At 38.0% G+C, this 13,550-nt stretch overlaps 1 protein-coding gene across 1 annotated transcript; it reads right to left on the bottom strand.

Moving 5' to 3' along the window:
* Positions 1–377: 377 nt before the first annotated feature.
* On the bottom strand, positions 378–12,388 carry entpd3 (ectonucleoside triphosphate diphosphohydrolase 3). The gene is made up of 10 exons (XM_023299965.3): positions 12,230–12,388; positions 7,632–7,769; positions 7,088–7,205; positions 6,662–6,821; positions 5,132–5,291; positions 4,791–5,018; positions 3,814–4,077; positions 3,615–3,725; positions 2,698–2,835; positions 378–1,969 (listed from the first exon to the last, which is right to left on the bottom strand). Exons 2-10 carry the CDS (start codon positions 7,764–7,766, stop codon positions 1,781–1,783), a joined length of 1,503 nt encoding a protein of 500 aa, XP_023155733.2. The 5' UTR covers positions 7,767–7,769; positions 12,230–12,388; the 3' UTR covers positions 378–1,780.
* Positions 12,389–13,550: the final 1,162 nt, after the last annotated feature.

The following is a 13,550-nucleotide window of genomic DNA, read 5'->3' as shown; positions in this document are numbered from 1 at the left end:
TGTGCAAGTGTACTGTTTGAAGACGTCTGTAGGGATTTTGCGCTGATAAATGTGTTACTTAGATCAAGAGGCATATTAGTACCTTGACATTACCTCTGCTGGTAAATGGAATAGTTTAAAAGAAGTAGTCACTGTATTTTTTTAGGTGTTTACTAGTAAATTAATTATGCAAAGCTCACAGAAATTTGTCAGTAAGCCAGGCTGTGAAGCAACAAGAACAAAAGATGCAGTTAGAATATCAGCTTTTTTTATATATGTAGTGAAGAGGAGAAACAAAAAAGCCATGCATCAAATGAAAATCGTGCATCATTTTCTCCACTGCAGCGACAACAGTATTACTGAGAATGCTGCCTAAGCAGAGTCTGATGTATGCAGAATATGAAAACACTCACACCGTTTTTATTCATGCTGTTTTCAGTTAGATTTCCATGTATACATATTACTGTTTTTGCTACACAATGGAAGGATTCCTTTTATATATATATTACTGTCACAAGGAAAGGGCAATACAATGATAGAAAAAAAATAACATAATATATGAAGTGTGTTTTATACACAGCTCCGACAGAAATCCAGATTCATTGTTCTCAGTCATGACTGAAGGTAGGTGGTATCAGGTTTTCTCACTTCCAAAACTGGCAAAAATAGAATCAATACCAAAAAAATAGAAATAAAATCTAATACTGTAATCAAAGTTTTACATCTATGGAAACATATTGATAACTCTCTCATCCAAGGCTGCATGTTGATGTAATCAATTGTCTTTATTTCCCTGAAAAGTTGTTATGTCGGGGTTGTCAGTGTGGAAATTTCTTAAAATTCTTCAGTGATTTTTCTCTCGTATCTTTTTTCTACTGATTGAACAAATGAACCAACCAGCATGTATAACTAATATTGATACAATACTCAGTTCCGAATGAAAACCTTCCCAGTAACAACACAAGTAAGTATAATACATTTCTGATCACCTGAAAGCTGTTGTAGCAATGTTTTTTTCTTAAATAATTGAATCTGAAGCTATTAATTCTTTATCAATACACTGTAAAAACCTTTTATGAATTCATGACGCATGTACTGAAACAATGAAACAATGGCACATTCAATACATTATTTATTAGGGAGGTTTTCGTTCAATAAATGTCGAGTATTGTTGTGCAGCTATGGTTTTCAGAGAGTTCATACACAATATAAAAGACTACATTGTGGCAAAATGCTACCATTTGTTTGCAGATGCATTCAGTGCAAATACACGTGTAATACAAGAAGAAAAACACAGTTAGTAGGTGAGTAAATAACTCATGCTCTTGCCTGGGGGTCCATCTGAGCACTCGTGTGAATGCACATATAGAATCTCATTTTGAGATAAAGTCAATTTTGAGATTTCACAATGTGCAGCAAGAACAAGCACATGGGCATCTCTGGCTGCTCTTTTTGTTTCCCTTTCAGCACAAACTGTGTCACCCTTTAGCTGATCACAGTCAACTAAGTACAAAAAATAACAAAAACAAAGTACTTATATCTTTGCAAGCTTCCCTGAGGTACAAAATGAACAGGTTTTTTTAGTACTTTTCTAAAGCGGCTGTTCCCTATCTAGCATCTGAACATAACTCAAAGACTCAAAAATAAAGCAGTTAATGGCTCAAGCTAAGACATTCTGATTAGTAACTTTCAGTACAAGTGCCTTGACACATGCTAGTGTCGCTCTGCCGCCACTTACAGAGCTTCAGCTGCCCCCGAGGCTTTCAATGGCAGATGATCCACTTTGTTGTAACTTACACTCTCAGCAGCAGTTGCGAACGAAGAAAATGAAAACTATGACCACAGTTACAATGGTTAGTGCTGAAAATAGAAAGATAAGGCCGGCAAAGACGGGGTCTGTCATGGGGTTGATGTATCTCACTTCAGATGGGATCATATTGGACATACTCAGCATGTAGCCCAGACTCCAGCCTATACTGGTTTCCTTTACCTGAAGAGAAGAGAAGGGAAGAAAAGAGAAGCAGTCATTGAAGTGCTAGTGCCAGTATATCAATGCATTGGAAGATGTCTGGAGAAGCTGAAAATCTCAAACTGTGCTGACATGAAGTTCACAATTACAGCTTGAAGGCAAAAGATGAGTCATAAGACCCAAAGAAAAAAACTTGTTTTGACGCTGTGTCTATTAGGAGCCACCAACCATCAGACTCCCAGATCCCCTGGAGGCTTTAAACAGAACACACTAATTCAGTTGTTGGAAATTGGGAGCATCGCCAGCTGTTGAGGAACAATCTTGTCTAGTCTTGTATCTAAAGGCCAGTCTCTTTGCAAGTTGGAAACTGGGACTATAACGCGACTTTGTAAGTGCTATTATATTTCTTTATGACTCACGGCGGATATATGGAATGTCACAGACCAGGAATCCCCTTTTGGTGAGGGAGTTCCTTTGTGAACACATTAATTGCACGGCTTTCCCTCTGGCATCGGCTTTTTGAGAGCAGATGATAAGTATGTCATCCATCCATCTCAGTCCCAGTGGGTGGCCTGATTTATGGATGCTAAAGGATGTAAATGCCTGAGTAGTTCAACCACGACAGCTCTCAATACATTTCTGATGGACATGTTCTTCTTAAATACAATTTATTTGCAGTACACTGGCTTCAAAGTTGTGTAAAAGACAAGAGCAAGGGGCGGTGTGACTGTCCCTTTTGTTCCACCAACCTCTTTTTCGAAATAAATGTTTTTCCAGGTCTCTTCGTCAAACTTGTATCCGTCTGCCAGCAAAGTGAGGATATAGTGAGATGCGTAACAGTAAGTCTTGAGGTATTTGTCAGAAATCCATGTCTTTTGTTGTTTCAGCTGAAAAGAAGAGAATCAATCAATCAGTTTAGCCTGCGATTACAATTAATGATGCAATATAGTGAATGCTATCAACAAAATGTCAATACTGTGGTCAAGACAAGACCAGGATAAGATGGCATGATGAAGACAGACTTCAGTTTACAGTTTAGATCAAAAACAACTCCATACACCCCTCCAAACATATATATATATATATATATATATATATATATATATATATATATATATATATATATATATATATATATTTTTTTTTTTTTATTTTTTTTTTTATTTATTTATTTATTTTTTTTTTTTTACACTTTCTTTGCATTCTTCTAATTGTTACCAAAGTATCGGAAGTTTTGTCAAATATGACATGTTTAATGCATGTAGTTTTATTTTGTAAGTTAAATTGGCAGTCAGAACACTTTGACGTCAAGCTTTGAAGTTAAATAACAACAACAAATGCAAATATAAGGCTGTGAGGGTGCAACCGTTAGCTAACCTTAGTTTTCTTTCCTAGAGAATGTTGTCAACAGTTCGGCAAACCACAGAGAGTGATGTCAGCGCAGGTAAAAAAAAACCCAAAAAGTTCACCTTGGAACAAAACCTTCTCTTCTACTTGGTAATCTTGCGGAAGTACAATTTCTGTTCATGTATGCCTCTATTGCTGTCTTCTCCTACCTTGTTCTTTACTTATTGTTTCCTCACCTCAATATTAATTCCTTCCTTATCCTTTTCACCCTTTGATCCCACCTTTTTTTTTCTCCTCCAGAGGTTGAAGAAGAGCTTACCACTGTCCAATGTGTGTGGCAGAAGTTCCTAACTGAGGCATTGAATTGATCCAGATCCGTTGAGCCGTTCATCAGCAGGGCCCTCGCAGTGTAGAAGAATCCAGCATAAGCCTGCCAGGAACAACAGAAACATGTCATATGTTGTTTTGCATTTTTTTGTCTGCTTGCTCCACTGTGTTGTATTTCCTCTCTGAGTTACCATAAATTCTCCAGTGACCGGTGGCTGCTCGACCCCGTCGAAGGAACACTGTGATGAGGGGCAAGTCTTGAAATCGAATATCGACTTCACTATGCTTTCACAGCCGTCTGAGTTGGCGGCTCCGACCATGAAAAAGTCTTGATCTGGGTTGTAGTTCTTGGGTTTCTTCGTGCACTCTGTGTCATAAATGGACGAGGCCTTCATGGTGATATTGAAACCTTCAGGGTAGCAGGGGTTAATTATGTAGGCTGGGTCAGATGATCCCTGGAACATGACAAGAAAAAAGAAAATGTCAAAGAAGAAACAGAGGATGAGACAACAAACAGCACGGGAGTATAAACAACAACAACAAAAAAAAAGAGGGACAGGAAGAAGCATGGAAGGATGTGATAAGAGGAAAGAGTTTGAATGGTATTCCTTCTGCATTTAGAGACACATCATCTCTGTGTATCTATACATCAACCATTGCTTAAATTTGGCTTTTTCCTGATGTGAAAACAAACGTTAAGGAATATACTGGTGATTTGCAGCAAATCTACACCCACTACACAATCTCACAGCACAGCATATTTCCCCTGCTTGGACTACTATTAGTTTCAAGAATGAAGCTATAAGCTGCCAGAAATAATGCATTTTTCGCAGACAAGCTTGACGGCATTCATGGGTCAATCAATATCCTTAATGATATAATGCATCCTTGACTGTTATCCTCTTGCCTGTTAGCAGCTAAGGGGCAGCGGTGTCCACTAATCAATTCTTAACTGAGCATTAATGGACTCTGGCTTGCAAACGCACGCAAGAAAAAAAGAATTAAAGCAGACATTCTCAGTGTCTTGTGCACTTTATCGGGAACAAAGAAACGTATAGGAGGCTCGGGAAAGAGCCACCAGCCACATAGTCCCTGGCAGATATGACCTTTAGTAGCGGACACTTTCTTATGTGCACACATGTTAAAGAAACAAAGAGAACATGTTTACCTGGACTACTTTGTCAAGAACCCTCTTGTCAGCCTCATTTTTGCCATAGCAGAGGAAGCTGTGTGTGTAGACGTTGTAGGCGTAGCCATAGAGCTTGACATGCATGTAGTCCGGCCCACTGTGAGCCTCCTGGACTGAAAAGGCAATCTGTGTTGATGCCCCACCGAGGTCCATGGAACCCACCGTTTTTGCCCCTTCTGGGCGTACATATGAGTTCCATATGTTTTTCTGTAAATAAATTGAGAAAAGGTAATATATTATAAAACATGTTTGTGAAGTAACATTTTTCACATTCAAACAAACTCTTTTGATAGACCAAATAGATCATGCCAGTGTCTTACTTCTAGAAAGTTTCCCATCAGGTAGTTGACAGTGATCCACCCATACAGCCCTTCCTCCTGACCAGTAATGATGGAGGCATTTTGGAACATGAAGGGCAGTGAACTCAGGTATTCTTTGAGACTTGCCAGGACTTCATTGGACCTCTGTTCATCTTTCTCACTTATAGCAAAGCAGAAAAAGGCACAAGATTAGAGCTCGTATTGGAAACACAAGTCAGAAATGGAATCAATATCAACTTAGAAAGAGTTTAAAATTTTGGGAAAAAAATTTATTTGCTTTGTTGCACAGAGTTAAATGAGAAGATCAATGTCACTCAATTGTTTATGCAACATCTGAAGCCTTCCTCTGTCCGAAGGTACATGAAAAGCAGTCTAGAAGAAATTAAGCTCACAAATTAACATTTAGATTGTTCAGTCCATGCAGAATATAAAATCAGTCTTTGTTTAGTAGGTTACCCTTAAGATGTTATTTTTGGAGGCCTTTAAATGATAATTGTTACTGCCTGCTTGCAGTGCTTATGCAAAGATAATTTAAGCTAAGCTAACCCTTCTTCTGGCTCCAGCTTCAGATTTATAGTACAGATATGCCAGTAATACTGATCTTCTCATCTTAACTTCCGTTTACAAAAATGACATAAATATGCCAACATTAATAATAGCTTCCTCAGAAATTATGTTGTTATTAGACATTTTCACTTTGATTTCTCATAAATAAAAACATGTCAAACAAAACAGTGTCTTCCTCAACTAACAAAAATAGTGACCACAACACGAACCTTTGTACCAACAGTATTAATTGTAGGACCTTTAAAACTCAGTAACTACCCTCTACTGTGAGAAGATCCCATGTGTGGACTTCCCACCATCTGAGCTCTTGAATTTTGCCCCAGCCTGCAGTCTAAACATGTTTGTACTGCTGAGGCTTCCTGGTGACTCAGTGGGGGAAAAAACCCAAGGCTGGATTACCAACCAGGCAAAGTGGGCAACTGCCCTAGCTTTTAACTCTAACCAATTTCTGTGTACTTCATTTGCTTAATCACCTTTTTATAAATATATATATCAGTGGATGTCACCCGTGATTGTTCTCTATTCTGAGGCATTTGTCTTGGAGACGAACCCTTACTTCATGTTTATTTCACCTTATTCATTATCAATAGTTGTGACAGTTGTTTTATTTAGTAACTGATTCAGTGCATAAAATGTGAAAAAGTAGTGAAACACACCCATAATTATTCACTAAAGCCTAAGTTAATACATTCAAACTGATCTGTTTTGTCCAAGCAGCAGTCAAAAAAAAAAAAACAAATCTTGATTTGGCTGTCATAGTAATACAAAAAACTAGCAGATATTCATGTTTATAAAGGGGATACATAGATTTTTTTTTTGTAAAAAAAATCTTGCAATCAACAAATTCCTAATCATTTCAGCTCTACTGTACTGGTTGGTTTCTTAGCTGAGGACATATAACAATGGGGGTAAATGGAAGCCCAATAAAAAAAACGTGGTGCATATAAAATGAAGCTTTCTCACTGTAAAAGTCTCATTCCAGCAGTAGCTCCCAGGAACAGAGGCGTGTTTTTGTGTTTTTCAACAGGAATGACTTTGCTGACTTCGTCCATGCATTCTTTGAATCCTTTCCATGCTTCCTCATCTTTCTGTTGGTCCACTTTCATCTCGGAGATAGGAACACCTGTAAACACAAATCCAAGCTGAAATCTTACTTTTAAGGGCATTTTTAACTTAGTAAGGATTTACAGAGCATGTCTCATATTTTAAAAATGCTCAGTGCTATCTGACATTACTTTTCTCTTCATGCCATCACATATACTGTACTTAAAGTCACTCAACTTGCTATTTCATTTTATAATCTTTTCAAGCATGCATTTATCTTTCACACTGTGTTAAAAGCACGTAAAAGCTGGAATTTGCTCCCTTGTTATTGAAACAGTGACTCACCAGAGACTCTACAGTTCATTTTCTCGGACACTACTCCCGTTTCATTCTGCTTCTCCCCTGGCCATTCATACAGGTATACATTGGAACGAGATGAACCCGAGTCTATCACTATGCCGTACTAAAATAAAAAAGAAAGGAAATAAATCATGTTATAAGGACACATTCTTTAATTGATCTGTCTAAAAGTTGTATTAAACTGCAGAGAGGCTGCTGTGATACATCCCAAGACCACACATGGTTAATTCAATTCAATTTCAATTCAATTTTATTTATATAGCGCCAATTACAATTCAGATTGTCTCCAGACGCTTTACAGAGCCCATATACCAGAACCAATATTCATCACCAGGCCTAATGATGAGAAAGCCTCTTCTTTGACCCTGACATCTGGATAATGTTTGGCATCGCGTTCTCAGTTTATTGAAGCTGAAGTATTTATATACTTCCTTTAATGTACTGTTACTTTCTCAGAATGAATCAGATCTACAACCAAATGGTACGCATTTATGTGTGTGTACATGAGCATTTGTGCATGTGCATTCACCTGTAAGCTGTACTCTTTCGTGCTCCAGGCATCCTGGATGACAGCAACAGCAACAAGGGCAGCAATACTGGCCAACAGGAGAAGCAGCACTACTGCTATGCGACACTTGTAGCCCATTTTCTTTTTCGAAGCCATTTCCTGTTGAATTGGGGTTTAAAGAGAGAGAGAGAGAGAGAGAGAGAGAGAGAGAGAGAGAGAGAGAGAGAGAGAGAGAGAGAGAGAGAGAGAGAGAGAGAGAGAGAGAGAGAGAGAGAGAGAGAGAGAGAGAGAGAGAGAGAGAGAGAGAGAGAGAGAGAGAGAGAGAGAGAGAGAGAGAGAGAGAGAGAGAGAGAGAGAGAGAGAGAGAGGAGAGTCTTTCTCAATAAAAGCTTCTTAGCTCTCAAAGCAATGACGTGCGGGGAGGTTTGAAAAGTGATGATGAACAATAACAATGAACTTAATTTTAGCAGAAAAAAACTGCATGCATTTATGGTATTATTGGACTGAGGAATGTCAAACAAACTCGCAAATGAAAACACAAGCAGAAAGAAAAAAACATAAATCGCAATTTGTCATCTGAAGTGTTCTTGCAGTTTAAATACTAACCTTTTGTCAGAAGCAATGACAACTGCAGTGAGATAAATAAAGGAAACGTCTAAAACAATAGCATGGAGTAGGAATTTGCTGTGACCTGCAGAGGAGGATACAAGCCTCTCTCAGCTTAAGTCTCTCTGGAGAAAGTCGAGGATTTGAGGTGTGGTTTCTTTGGAAATTTGGAAGTTGTCAGTTCCTGCCACTATAAAACATCACCATTTTTTAAAGGGTTTGTCAGACAACAAGGAGAAAATGCCTCAAAACTGTTCAGTTCTTTAAGAGGAAGCAAAGATATTTGCTGCTGTCTCATGAAACTTTTGTATATTTAGGCAAAATCTTGATCTGTTGCTTATGGGTTTTTTAGTTTGTTTTTAATTCTTTATTTTACCAGGTAAGCTCAGTTGAGAACAATTTCTCATTTACAATGATGACCTGGCAAGAAGCCCCAGCAGGAAGAAGGTTACAAATAATACAAATACAAAGGACACACCAGTGTTTAAACAGAGATTAAAAACACCCTAAATTAATGCTAGCAAGTCAGTGAAAACAGTCAGCATGTGCAGTGGTCAGCTAGGGTCTGCTGCAGTTTCTGCTTAAACATGTAAGGAATGACAGTTTCAAAGATTTTTGGAGGGAATTCAGGCAGGTTTGCTGCAGCAAAGCGAAAGGAGTTCGCTTTGGAGCTTATGTAACTTCAGTTGTAGATGCAGTTGGACTTAAATGCACTAATGACAATCTTATTCACTACACAACACTGACTAGCTGAACTGCTGAAACAAACAGGTGACATAATAAAGGTAAAACCCTCATATGGTGTTTTATTAAGGTGTTGGGCCACTATGTGCTGTCAGTGCACCTTGGTATGGATTCTACAAGTGTCTGCTGATTTAATGGTGGTGGAACTGTCTAACACTTAGGTCCAACATCTTTCTAAAGTGTTTAACATCTGATCAGCACATGTTTGACATCAGTTCAACACTCATCAAGCCATTCAGCGAGCCCTTGTGCCCTCCCATCAGGACAGACATGTTCCATCATAAGGTGGATCCTCTTGACCTCTAAGAAGACAAATGGATCCAAACCATGTCCCCTCAGTAGATTAGAACCACCTGATCCCATCACTGTGGTGTCAGAGGTTCAAGGTTTTAATTTGTCACCCGTCTGTATCTCATAGAGGGATTGTATACGAGCTAAATTCACATGCAGCACACATTTGCTGCCACATTCCAATACTAGGAAAACTTCTGAAGAACATTAAATGTTATTCTGTATTACTCTTCTCTATTTTACTTTATGTCAGCCACATGGAAAAAGTACTGATCTTAGAGAAAGGCAATTTAGCCTGGCAACTAAAACAGGTAGAGACAAGACTATATATATATATATATATATATATATATATATATATATATATATATATATATATATATATATATATATATAGTCTTGTCTCTACCTGTTTTAGTTGCCAGGCTGCATTTTTACCTGCCTGTGTTCCTCTGGGTTGTGCATGTAGTTTTTTTTGTACCCTTTTGTTTTACTTTATTCCTTGCTTCAGTTTGCTTTTGTTGCTTTTTAGGACTTTTTTCAGTTAACCTTTTCTCACTCATTGTTTTTTGATTAACCCATTTGGACTTCAGTGATCTTTGTATCAGCTTAGTCCATAAAGCTCGCTTTTATTTGTTTCCGAAACCCGCCATCTGTGACAGCTCACATAACAACGTCAAATTTTGATCTTGTTCAGAAATGTTACGTGCCAGAAACTGCTCTGAGTTGTGTATATAGTCAGTGACAGGAAAACCATGTTTCATTCCAGATGCACAATGCAGGCTTTGATGAGATGGAAAAAAAACCTTCTCTCATATTCTGGACTGTTCCTGTTCCAGCGGCCTCCCACATCTATTTCTCATGTAATCACTGAATCGGAGTATGGCTGCAATTACAGGTTGCAATTACCGGTCACACACAAACTTTTAACACATGTGTAACACACGCACACACACCTGGAACTTACCACTCCTTTTTCTATTCTAATTTTCTATTATACTTGATTCTTCCTGCATTTCTTATGTCTTCAGTGTTTGTCTTTGTGATCTCTGCATGCTATCATTAGTTTAAAACTGCAGCTAGCAGTGTCATGTCATGTTATGTAATAGCAAAGACAGAATATATTCCAAACTAGCAAACCTTTCTTTAGTAATAAAGAAAACAGTGAAATGAGTTGGAAAAAATAAATACAATTTGAATATATTGTTTAACCAGCCTTTGCCTAAATTTGTTTAAACTGACACATAATGCTATTTTCAGCAGTGGCTTGTCGATATTGTAATTATAGCCATGTGTCAGTAGTTATTAGGTAATGCTGTCTCAGCCATGTCAAAAGTGCTTTTATCAGACAACCAGACACTTAGTGGTTTAAGCAGAACCACAATTCTATTTACTATTTATCTAATCTCTATCTCCCTCAATTTTATTTTAATGTGAAATTTTCTTTTTAAGATGTATAAATCGCAAAATAATATTTAACTCATCTCTTAGCAGCGGTCTGTAAAACCACTGTGATGTCGATATTTGTTGTTCTTTCAAATTACAGCAGCTAAAGTTAGCACAGCAACTTCTGTGAAAACAAACAGATTGTCAAGGTGTGATTACAAGCCGGTAGGTGTCAACAAGCATGTCCTACGTTTCTGACAGATGTTACCTTTGGTCTGTTTAACACTTTACAGATGTGTGTGAGGTAGTTAAGGGCCAATGTTTTGAACTTTAGGTGGCTTTTCTTTATATGTATTGTCAACATTTTCACCGTCTGTTTCCCAACTCTTGTTCAGAACTACAGAGAAAAAAGACAGAACATGTTCTAACTCATACTGCCTTGAACTTGAAGCCTTATGAATTAATGTTTGCAGTCTGTCTTAACACAATATACAAAACCTATTCATCTGCACCTGTTGAGGAAGTAATCGTTTTGTCATTTTCTTCTTTTATGAGTCACATAAAGACAAAATTATCTGAACACACGGAGTAGAATGAGTTCACTGACCTCATGCTTTAATGGCTGGAAAGTCTAGCCATTAATCAGTGTTGTTTGAGTCAATGAATTTGTGCGGCTGCCCACTGTCATAGTTACAAACTAGTTATCAAATTTTTCAAATAGCAACTCTCAGGGACAGTGTGTAAGTATGTGGACAGTATCTGCACTACTAAATAAATTTCCCACTTTAATGGATTTTTTAGTTTTTAGTGTTTGTCATTTTTAATATTTTACTGTAATTTTGTTTTTCACAGCTTTTTCTTTCAGTCTTCTGGTTTGCAATACAAAAAAAACCCTTAAAGTGTAATGATATTTAGTGCAATTCAACTGATTGTGGTTGCAAAAGCAAAAATAAATCAGAACAACAATATTTCTACTTGAAGAAGATATTATTAACATTTTTGCTCCTAAATGAAGATGACTGATTTCTACAGGATGCTGAGCTCGGAGGCTGTGACTCTAAGCGGTTTTGAATTCACTTGATGCACACAGTTCCGGTACATTTATTACAGTTTACCAGCCTGCAACAAAACCACACGCTAGGAACATTCTGCGCTGCTCTCTGCTGCCCACCCCCATCTTGCTCACCATTTTCTGCACAAGATAAACTGAATGCTTTGTGTCAACAGAACAGGTTCTTTATTTTAAATGAAATTATTGGTCAGCCTACAGTTTGCATTAAAGCTTCAACAAAGACAGCAGTTTCCCTTTAACAACTCTTGCGTGCAACTGGGAGTCAGATAACTCATATTATTGACACATGCTTTTGCCTCTGCTTGTAGGGACTGGTGCTCATAAAGGTGTGGAGGCAGTATCATATGTGCACATTCCAGCAGATTTAATTGAATCATACAGTACAGTAACACAATAAAATAAACTCACCTATGTTAATTATTCATTTGGACAAAAGCTTTTGTGCTGTTATCAACTGGTAAATATTTGTTGTTGTTTGCAGGTAAATGAGAGCAGGTGAAGAAGTCTGCTTGTTTCTTACCTTGAATAGCTGGTTTGTAGATCCTGGTTGATAGAGGGAGGGAGATGGTTCTAAAGAGCGGGTGAAGAAGCAGGAGAGCAGCAAAGGAAGACAGACCAAGAGTCAAGGAGGTGCTGTGAGTTGGAGAGATCTAAAGAGTGACTGGCCCACAGGAACACGAGTGGTGTAGCATAACGCAACTGAGAGTGAGGGCTGGGAGGAAACATGGGAGGAGCAACTTATTCAAACTCCACTTCTCACCACTGCCAGCAGAGCAGCCCAGTAACGGAGCAGAGGAAGGTGCAGCGCTGTTCCTCACTCAGGGCCTCTGCTGATGATGAAGCACGTTTACAAGCATTTGTGAGGATGAATGAAACAATGTGAGAGACAGGGAGCATTTGGAAAGTTAATTGCTGTAATCCATAAAATAAAGTGCAGACTGGCTGAGGATCTGCTGCATGGATTATCACGAAGTCAGCTCTTATTCGATGGATCCAAATTGAAGGAAAATAGATTCAGTTGAAAGCAAAACTCCTTACTGCATCAACAGTCAAGGATGTGTTGATACCTGCACACACCCACTTCAACATTCTGCCGTTCTCACAGTCAAACTGTGAGTCATTGATATAACTGATGAGTCATTAATATGTCGAACAAAGTGCTAATCTTCCAGTGGAACATTGTGTCATATGTTTGCTTTGCTTTACGGACAGACAGTAAAGTGCTCAAAGCATACTTTAATTGGTGTCTGCACTTGTTTCATACACCTGAGTGTTTTTGTATAAGCATGTAGACGTGTGTTTGGACAGGGTGTTTTTGCAACACTTTTAGGAACCATGAGAACCTCCTGTATTTATATGTGTCCATCAGTCTATGTAATATCACTTATAGAAAGGAAAGTCCTCAGAATAGGATAAAAATGTCAAAATAATATGTAAAAGGCCAAATTAATAACATAATAAAAACCACCAAGAATAAACAAAACATTGAAAGGTTAAAGCAAATACATAACCTAAAACTAGAGCAACTGGTGGTAAAATAACTTAAAAACTGAAATTGCCCTGGGGATAAAAGTGAGTCAAACTTTAGCTTGTTCTTTATGTTAATCCGGGCCGCAAGTGCGCAGTGAGGAAAACTGGATTTTCAAAGTTTAGTAAAAACAACCAGCAGCAGAGTAATTCAGGTATTTCATGGTATTCGGTAAGAGCCCGCATTAAGACAACAATCCAGTAATGTAAGGTGTGAGGAAAGAGGGTAAAGGCCTTATAAATAATAAAACTCTGTCTATCACACCTATAAGAGAGGGATGGCCAACCGAACTTCACAATGAGGAGGATTATAA

The sequence above is a fragment of the Amphiprion ocellaris genome, chromosome 9, assembly GCF_022539595.1.
Source record: "Amphiprion ocellaris isolate individual 3 ecotype Okinawa chromosome 9, ASM2253959v1, whole genome shotgun sequence".
NCBI classification, from domain to species: domain Eukaryota; kingdom Metazoa; phylum Chordata; class Actinopteri; family Pomacentridae; genus Amphiprion; species Amphiprion ocellaris.
Note: the sequence above shows the minus strand (reverse complement) of the source record. Positions and strands in the feature narration are given on the sequence as shown.

Coding starts and splice junctions, on each gene's coding strand:
- entpd3 (XM_023299965.3), bottom strand. CDS start 7,766: ATGGCTTCGAAAAAGAAAATGGGCTACAAGTGTCGCATAGCAGTAGTG. Junction 6,822..7,087: donor AATGAACTGTAGAGTCTCTG/GTGAGTCACTGT, acceptor TTGTGTTTACAG/GTGTTCCTATCTCCGAGATG. Junction 5,292..6,661: donor GCTGGAATGAGACTTTTACA/GTGAGAAAGCTT, acceptor CTTTGCTATAAG/TGAGAAAGATGAACAGAGGT.